Source organism: Tripterygium wilfordii, chromosome 5 (genome assembly GCF_013401445.1).
Source record: "Tripterygium wilfordii isolate XIE 37 chromosome 5, ASM1340144v1, whole genome shotgun sequence".
Taxonomy (NCBI): Eukaryota; Viridiplantae; Streptophyta; class Magnoliopsida; order Celastrales; family Celastraceae; genus Tripterygium; species Tripterygium wilfordii.
The window spans coordinates 12,903,339-12,912,655 of NC_052236.1; the positions used below are offsets into that span (position 1 = coordinate 12,903,339).

Genomic DNA, 9,317 nt, shown 5'->3' on the forward strand with positions numbered 1-9,317 from the left:
TTTTGCTAGAAAATGCTTATTAAATGAGTAAATGACAAGCCTGGGCTGCTATTTGTCGTAATTCTATTGGGTGTGGCACACCATGTCAGCGTGTGACGTGGTGTGGCCGGACCACCCAATAACCTATCGTATGGTTATACGTGAAGTGAACTTTAAATTATCTCTTGGATGTAGCTTTTTGTATATAAAGTGGGGATTCCATTAATTTCATTTAACAGTGTTGTTTTCCTTTCTCCGATATTCTGTTCCTTCTTTTGCCTCTAGAAAAATCATGCTCTTGTACCCAAAATACTTTTTCATCCCCATTCCGAAGTCTCTTTCTCCAATTTAAAGCAAATTCTCAAGAAACTACTTGAATCCATACATGCTTACAAAAGATTCGTGTTCATTATAACTTGAGATGTCCAGCTTGATATGGATTGTTGATACTTTTGCTAAAGCACGAAGTTTTGTTTATATACCAAACCGACAACTCAAGCAACCCAAATAGTGTCGAGCTACTTTCTCTACATAGATCAATAACACACTCTATTTAAGCCTAAGATTTTTTCCATTTTCTTCATCAGCCAGTAATTCTTTGATTACTCCAACGGGCGATTGGATATGGATCGTGAATTCTACAGGGTCTCGGCCTCTCGTATAACTGTAGTTGCTCATGTTTTTGGCATCTTAGCTTTCATTTTAATGTTGGTTTGGTTATTGCATTATCGTGGGGGCATTGAGTATGATTCTGACAATCCTGACCGAGTTTTCAATGTAAACGATTGCTTCACTATTCCCTTAATCTCTCGTAAGAGTTTGCTGAATAAGACTAATGTCGTTAATTTCACTGCAGGTTCACCCATTTCTTATGTACTGTGGATTCATTTTTCTAGCTGGTGAAGGTAGGCTCCGGTAACTTCTCATTTTATCATTATTTAATTGCAAATTTTGGTTAAAGAACAAAAATTTCCCAATTCAACTTGAGCAGCAATGATGGCATACAAGACAGTAATCGCGACACATCCAGTACAGAAGTTTGTTCACATGATGCTTCACTTCTCTGCAATTGTACTCGGAATTGTAGGAATATGTGCAGTTTTCAGGTTCCACGATATGAAGCATGCGGAGGATTTGTACAGCTTACACTCCTGGATCGGCCTAGGCACCTTCATCGTCTTCGGCTTACAGGTACAAGCAATAGTTTTCTTTTATTTCATTCCTTGACACTGAAATTAGAATCTCATTTAAGTTTTGTTTTATTGTAGTGGATGTTTGGATTGGCGACATTCATGGCTCCAGGATCTTCAATGGAATCAAGAGCAAGAATGCTACCGTGGCACATATGCGGAGGCAGAGCACTCCTGTACATGGCAACATGTGCAGCTCTTACTGGAATGATGGAAAAATATGGATTTCTTGATTTAGGACCTGACAGTCGTGAATCAAGATTGATGAACTTCACTGCACTATTTATACTCCTCTTTGGCGTCTTTGTCGATCTTTCTGTTGCTCTTGCGCGTTATGTGTGATTGATGATGCTCGTTTTGTTCATACCTTAATCATTAAGGTTTTGATTGGTGTGTAATTTTCTTTTTTTGATTGATTGATGTGTAATTGAGAAGGTATATGATTATTTAACAAGTGTGTAATTTTATTTTTTCTGGTTGATTGATGTGTAACTGAGAACGTATATGATTATGTAATTTGTTGTATTTTGTTTGATGTTCAGACTGAGTTATGTTAGAGATGTTTAAAATCGATGAAGTCAGTAATAATTCACAAGTTTCTCTCGTAGAAGATTTTTTATAATACAATCAAAATCAATATTTCTATTTTGTAAAATTTTTAGTCAATTGGCAGTGTGTTGTGTTTTGATCAACGTGAATTGAATTGTAGAAAAGTGTTTAGCGCATGACTAAAAAAATTACTTGATATGCAATTTAGTATTTGAGATGTACAAAACTGCTGTGAAGTGAATTAAAAGATTATTCACAAATTTATAATTATTTAGTTATTTTTATAGTTAATATGTGTTGGGTTATTGTCTTATTGACTAAATCAACAAATGTTGACCTTATCTTGATGCAATCTAAAAAACACAAGGAGTTTCTCTAACACCGAATTATCATCAACTTTCATGTTAGAGAACTCAAGTAGGTCAGGTCAAGCTTACCATAGACAACCGTACCAGAATTCCAGTGAGTTCAGGCTTTGAAGGATTTCAAGACCCCAGTTTGGAGGGTCTCATGGTCGCTGACTGGCAATCTATTGGCTGTGGCTGATGGGAATAACAATGTGAGTTTGTGGAAAGAAGCAGTTGATGGAGAGTGGCAGCAAGTGTCTACTGTTGAGCTATAGATTTCATGAAGTTTAGCCCTATAAACCATTTTATGTCTGGTGGGTTTGTCAAGTGCTAGGCAGTTAATGAACCGTATTTCTATTGTTTATTGTTTCTGTCAGTTTGGGTACGAAAACGTTTAAGGTTGATTCAAGTATAATATTTTGTCTTTTATGTGGTATAACAGCTGTTGCTGGTCAGTTTGCTTTTGTTTCAGAGATTGGAATTTGAGGCAATTGGACGACCATATTCTCTCTACTTAGTTAAATATAGAAGAAGAAGAACAAGAACGGGCACTTCAAAGAGGCCATCGCAACTTGTTTGGTTTGCAAACCATGGTTGCAGCTCAGCAACCAGAATTCTTCATCCAAAATTGAACCATGATACATTCAAATTATTGGAATAACAATTTTCACCTCGATTTTCTTGGTAAGAAACCTATGAAGATAGGTTCCCTCCAATGAAAACAAAACTGCCTTCGGAACAGAACCACTTTGATTGAGGTCAGTTACTGATTTGTGAAACATGACCAGTTATATATTTTTCAACAATTCAAACCAAAATCAACTTCTTTTCAATCCAAAGGACAAGATTTGAGAACATTTTTCCTAGCATGAGCTTAATTTGACGTCGCAGGTTCTTCATTTGACAAAACGGCACAAAAATTAACCTATTACTTGTAGAGAAGAAAGTAAGAAACAACAGCCAACATAGTAAACTAAGCACAAGTGAGAATTCTGATCAAAATGGGAGAAGCTTTCAGCGGTTGCCGATGCGTATATCGCTATACAAAAAGTGAATACTATGATGAGTAACAAGTCTGGACAAAAGTGAAATTCAAATCGAAGAGAGAAAAAAATAATAACTCAGAGCTTCAAAGTAAGATCAGGTGACGATGTATCTGTTGGTAGTGGAGGTACCACTGCTACCAAATTCATGTTTGTGCTCTGAACGAACTTGATACCTATATCACCATCTACACCCTCCCCCACTTGCCGAAAACTCCCAGGCCAGAATGGTACGAAATCATCATCGTCTTCCATTAGCATTGGCATCCCATAATAGCCTTCCTCAAACCTCACTCTACCTCTCGAATCAAGAGGCCTATGTGATGGTACCACACCATGGTGCACTGCAGCATGAGCTTTGATTCCAAGGGACCGAAACACAGAACCGTGAAGTGGTAGCGATGCCAAGCTAGTATACCTATCAGAATATATTCCCATCCGCATTGCCCGCTTAGCCATTGTGCGTTCCCTCTTATGAGCATTCTGGTGGCCTCCTAGTGCCTGTGAGCTGTAGAACTTGCGCCTACAGTAATTGCAAGAGAAAACTCTGGGGATTGTTGATGCATTGACTGAAGCAGCTACTTCAATGCTAGTCTCACCAATGCCCTTCAACTTAACATCAGTGGAGTTAAAATTGAGTGTTAGATCAAGTGATACAGGCATTGGATTTGGTTGAAGTTCAATGATTGTGATAGATGAAGATGTGGTTGCACCATCCTTTGAAGGATCAGGGGATGGTTCTTGCTTTGATAAATTGGATGCTACTTGACTGCAGGCTTCAGATTCATTTTCAGAATCCAAGTTAGCGGTTGGAGCCACCATCTTTAGCTAATGCAGCGTAAAAACCTTTTATAAGAGCTATCAGAGAAGAACTGAACAAAATTGAGTCGGTTCTTCACCTGCAAGTATAGAATTATATCAAGAGCAATACAAAAAAATAGGGAAAAATGGTATAGGCACACGAGAAAGAGAGATTATGAAAATGACTAGGGACATATTAGAACCAAGAAACCATGCTATGCACCACAAGAGAAAACTTGCACACCATATTCAGCATAATAGAGACCATCATTATCAACCATGGAGACATTGCTATTTGAGAGTGCACAAGCCCTGACGAGAGTATATAATTCCCTTACTTGCTTCATTTGACAGTACAGCACTTGCACATATTCAACAGAGAACAAGAGAAAACCTGTCGTCCTAATAGACATCACCCAGCGACCTGAGTATATAATCCTTGGCAACAAAGTTCATTGAACCTCATCATTATACACTAACCTTCAACATAATTTGCATGTCTTCTGGAGAGCTCAAATCAACAAATCCTCATCAGGTACAGCATAACTTAGACGTAATACAGCAAAAGAAATAGTACTTGATATTTAATGTACTTTTCAAGCAACAAACAAGAAAGAGCTGACTAACAAGAAACAACTAACCGGGGATCAGGATTTTAACTCCCTAAGTTTCTAGGGTTTGTCTACTTTCCTATGATAAAAGGTAAATGAGGTGGAATAAAGGAGTTAGTAAACAAACATGAACATTAGGTGGGACAACTTAAAAACCCTCCACCACGCTGCTAAAGAACATACGAGAACTTGAAAACATGAAAATATAGAAACTTATTCGTGACAAATTGATTTAAGCTTGTTTCGCAGATTCATTGTATCTGCAAGCTCTAAAACTTATATGGACTTTAAGCAACAACTACAGATATGCAAAGGTGTCACAAACAGGACTTCAGATAAAATGTTTCCTCATCCTGAAAATGCAAGTTATCAATCACTAATGAAGCATACAAACATTGCCTTTTGCCTTTGTAAGCCATATCAAAAAAATCTAGCATTCTAGGATCAGATTATCGTATTTTGATTTTTCAATAATACATGCAGTATAGAAATCATAATGATCGCAACAAAGTACAAAAAAATTACAGGTGGTTATCTCTCACTTGGAATGGTTTCTGAATAAAGATCAAGTGTTGGGTTCATGCTCACCATTCGGAAAATTATGGAAAACTACACGTCATTAAATGCTAGGGTCATACACCATCAGGTTTAATATTTGAATCAATATTGAATGTTACAGTAACAAGAAGAGTAGCCTGTGAAGGATAAAAGGGATAATATTTAAAAATATATGGACACCAGTGCATAATAAAAAATGAGACACCCGATCTGTAAGAAACTACAAGGCAAGCAGCTAGCTTAACCTTAAACAACACAAAACAGCTTTGACAGCAAGAAAACCAGACAAAGCTACAATCTGTTTCTCTTACTATTTTCGATATCTTACAACAGCAAAAACAAACTACAACTTGCTATAAAAGGAAGTTCCAGACACTTCCAGCTAACCACATCTAGCCATACAAGTGGCAAGATCACAAGCATACAATATAAAAACATAAAACTAATACAAATTAAGTACTTGGTCAAACCAGACTTGGTCAACACAAGTAGAACACAGAAATAACACTAAGCCAAACTCAACTTCCTAACACGATCAATAAGCCTGAAAACGTTTTCTATGAATGATTCCGAACCCCAAACTAAAAATAGATGCAAGAAACGGATAAAAGAAGCTACCACAATGGCAAAAAAATTGAGTTCACCAGGAACACAGTGCAAATTTGAAACCTAATCTAACATGTCCAATAAAGAAAATGATAAATCTAGAGAATGAATAGGCATTAGAAACATCTGCCTAGAGGAAACAGGATAACATAAAAATGTGAGCATATGGAAGTACATTATCTCGACAAGTTCATAAGAGCTAGGATTCCCAAGAAGATAAATATCACAAAAGTTAAATAACCAACAAGTTTGTTTATAGAGTTTTGTGCTTTTGTTTCAATACAGAACTAATAGGCCCTTCTTCTCCAAACCCTTTTTATGATTATATCTAAAGATCTGGTTTATAGGCGAATACGTGGCCTAGTGCTAGAGTTGCAGAGGTGCAACACAGAGGTCAAAGGTTCAATTCCTAAAAACAGTCTATCCACGTATTATGTGGGGTAAGGTCTGCATATATCCTGCGTATACCTGATCCTGCCAACTGTGGGATCCTTGTGCACGAGAGTTGTTTACCTCATTTTATCTAAAGATATGCTAATTCAAGCCCTACATGCATTTTGTGGCATTAATCTCTTCCTGCAAATTCCGTACCATTGCCACTGCTGCACTACCCCACGAAAAAACAAAAAAAAGATATGCAATGCTTTTACACATTACAAAGTACTGGAACAAAAATGAACTCTAAAAGAATACATCAAGCAGTTGCGCGAGCAGATGGGAATTTCAGATAAAAGGTTAACACTTAACAGTATTGGCAAGCTTAGGAAGAGCATTTAAGCAGATTAAGAACCTGGTTATACCCACCATATTGCGTACTATATCAAGTAAAAAAAGACAAGACTTCAGGTTGATTATTGTCACAATTGTTCCAGTACATAAAGATTCTTAGGATCTTGCTTTTGGAGACCCAGAAAGTGGAACATTGTTAATTTTTTAAACAATTGAACGTAACTCTTTATCTTTCATATATTGCCCCAACCCCAAGTGTTTTTCACTTCTTTTCATAATGCTTGATATGAGATGTTTTTCTTTATTATTGCAAATGCTTTTCCTGCTCTGAAAACTTATGTTTGTTTGACTTTTTATCAGGAGAAGAAGAATATAAACATCTACAAGGATAACAGACTAATATTTTAGTTTCCGAATGTTCACAAATCTCCTTGTAGATGCCTAACACAATATACTGATGCAGAAAATTGACTACCATGAAACTTTTCTTATAAGAAAGATGAGCATCTTTCAAAAAACTTGCTACTTTGGAATGCCCTAGAGGTTCTTCAGGTGGATCTCATATATCTATAGCATCGAAACCACTGCTTCATACAAATTGATAAGGCATTATTTTGTGCAGTTGCTGCCACTACTCAATACATGCGTATTCCAGCAATTTGAAAAAAAATCATGCAATGTAAACAATTAGGACATTGGTGTGCAGATCTTTCCTTGATAAATCCAAACTTGATTCAGACCCATAGACAACTAGATTACATCTAAATTTGACCCAGTAATCTATTCTGTAGTTACAATAGCCAGAGTTCACATCATCCAAAGAAGTCCTTCCCAATGATTGTTTCTATTTTGAACCAATCCAACCTCTTGCCTTTACAAGATCTAGTGACTTACAAGTAAATTACTTCAGTGAAACTAATAAAACAACAGAAAATTCAACTCTCATTGTTGTAGTATGATATATGATACTTATAAGTAGCACGCAAGAACAAAGTGCATATGCTTTGTAGCACGCAAGAACAAAGTGCATATGCTTTGTAGCACGCAAGAACAAATTCCAAGAAAAATGACAGCAAATCAAGTTCCAATGAAAAATCCTGTATCTGATTCAAAATTCAATCCTGGCGCCAGTAGCAGAACCACTCTAATCAATTAACAAATATGCAGTTAAAATTACCAATCAAAGAAAAATTCAAAACTAGTTTCAAGGAAATGGCCCAAAAGGGCAAAAGCGGCATCACAGACCAGAAGAACAGAAGACTGAGAAGAGGAACAGAATCGGACCAAAAATTGAAGCATTTCAGCCAAAGAAAAAGCCCCATGGAGTTGTTAATTTAGAAGAAAAGGGAACAGTTAGTTAAAGCTCTTACATATTATCCTGAAATTGCAGAGGCTGTTCTTCAGTGGTCTACGCAAGCAAGCTTGATTAGAAAAAAAGTACCCCTTAGAAAACAAGGACAGAGACTTAGTACTTGTCAAGACTTGTGATTTCTAACAGTACTAGCTTTTCTAGCTTTTACCCACTCATGTAGTTGTTAATGGTGACTAAAAGAGAATAAATGAAGATAAGATTATGAGAGAGAGAGAGAGAGAGAACAGATGTCTAATTATGGGCAAGCAGAAGTTGAACAGAGGGAGATGATGGTGGAAGGTGGGGCAATTCATATAAAATAATAGGCAGATTAACAGTAACCCCAGTAATGAGTGTTAGTTGAAAGATTGGGCTAATCCACTCCTTCAAGAGGTAGAAGATCAATCTGAGTGACAAGGAGAAGCAAAAGCAAACAAAGCGACAGGGGAAAACAAGATAGGTCATACACAGCAAGTCCCACGAAAAACACACTAAAATGTTTCTCTTCATTCTGTTCCCACTTTAAAAAGTGTGGGTCAGATTCTTTTTCTACTTCTCAATATTTACATGATTTAATTATATTTTTGTTTTTGTCAGATGTGGCAAAGTCTCCCATAACACCTCCATCTCTGATCTCTCAGTTTTACATGCACATGCCCCATATATTGCCTTTTGATCTCTTGTTTGGTGTTCTTTTTTTAGATTGGATTATTAGTCAGGCTTCATCTCTGCATAAGATAATATATAGCCTGTTGTGTCATATGCAACGAGACAGGCAAGGCCATAGACCACCAAAAAAGTAGACCCATCAAGTAATAATGTATCTTCAATAGTTCAAGGGTTCAAGCCCTCACCCTCCTGAGAGAGGCATCCACTGGTTTCATTTTTTGAACAATCCTCTGGTAAAAAGGTGACTAAGGTGCAATTAAACAGAAATCTCTGAATAAAATAGTATAAAAGATAGAATATGGAATCTCTCATTTTTTTGGGTATGAATTCACTCTAGTCCAGATCTCGCAGAAGAACTCTATTAAGAAAACTTGTCCAGCCAAAAATGCTATTCAACCTTAAAGTAGTCTAACACATCCCAAGTTTACATGGTGTCTATGTGGCATAAAATGTCATTTGCCCAGCTGGAAAAATTTTAAAATTCAAAACTTCACACTATATTTACCCTCCTCTCTCACACACTCTCCCTCCTATCCCTCTCTCTTCCCCTCGTTGTCGAAACCTAAAGTTGATCGTCTAAGCCTTCAATCATAACCCTCGACCCACCAAACTGAAGTGTCGGAATGTCATGACTCATCCCCAACCTTTGTTTGTCGCCAACCGCTACTTATTTCACTGGAATCTCGCCTTGAAGCTGCGATCAACTGAAACTTTTGGAATTCGATCCGGCCACCGTAGGTCACTCATCTACAAACCACTACCACCATTGGAATAGCTTTGATGAGCTCCACATGTTCTAGCCCTTGGACTATCGGAATAGTAGTTGGAATAGTTATTCCATTGACTTTAGTATGTCATCCAATTAATTTTGTCATACGTCTTAT

General features: G+C 37.0%; 2 protein-coding genes across 5 annotated transcripts; one reads left to right on the top strand and one right to left on the bottom strand.

The window, feature by feature from the left end:
- Positions 1-511: 511 nt before the first annotated feature.
- LOC119998990 (probable transmembrane ascorbate ferrireductase 3) lies at positions 512-1,704 on the top strand. The gene is made up of 4 exons (XM_038846476.1): positions 512-756; positions 836-884; positions 971-1,170; positions 1,248-1,704. Exons 1-4 carry the CDS (start codon positions 604-606, stop codon positions 1,509-1,511), a joined length of 666 nt encoding a protein of 221 aa, XP_038702404.1. The 5' UTR covers positions 512-603; the 3' UTR covers positions 1,512-1,704.
- A 1,308-nt stretch (positions 1,705-3,012) lies between these two features.
- LOC119998778 (zinc finger protein 7-like) lies at positions 3,013-8,227 on the bottom strand. Of its 4 annotated transcripts, none has more exons than XM_038846199.1 (3): positions 7,784-8,227; positions 4,154-4,412; positions 3,013-4,007 (listed from the first exon to the last, which is right to left on the bottom strand). In XM_038846199.1, exon 3 carries the CDS (start codon positions 3,928-3,930, stop codon positions 3,187-3,189), a length of 744 nt encoding a protein of 247 aa, XP_038702127.1. In that variant the 5' UTR covers positions 3,931-4,007; positions 4,154-4,412; positions 7,784-8,227; the 3' UTR covers positions 3,013-3,186. The 4 variants fall into 4 exon arrangements, with proteins under 4 accessions (XP_038702127.1, XP_038702129.1, XP_038702128.1 ...); XM_038846201.1 differs by having other exon boundaries at positions 4,390-4,455; XM_038846200.1 differs by lacking the exon at positions 7,784-8,227 and having other exon boundaries at positions 4,154-4,311; positions 4,390-4,424.
- Between the last annotated feature and the right edge of the window lie 1,090 nt (positions 8,228-9,317).

Excerpts from the sequence above, each read along its gene's own strand:
- LOC119998990 (XM_038846476.1), top strand. The coding sequence starts at position 604 with ATGGATCGTGAATTCTACAGGGTCTCGGCCTCTCGTATAACTGTAGTT. Across the intron at positions 757-835 it reads ATCCTGACCGAGTTTTCAAT|GTTCACCCATTTCTTATGTA; the intron begins GTAAACGATTGC and ends ATTTCACTGCAG. Across the intron at positions 885-970 it reads CATTTTTCTAGCTGGTGAAG|CAATGATGGCATACAAGACA; the intron begins GTAGGCTCCGGT and ends CAACTTGAGCAG.
- LOC119998778 (XM_038846199.1), bottom strand. The coding sequence starts at position 3,930 with ATGGTGGCTCCAACCGCTAACTTGGATTCTGAAAATGAATCTGAAGCC.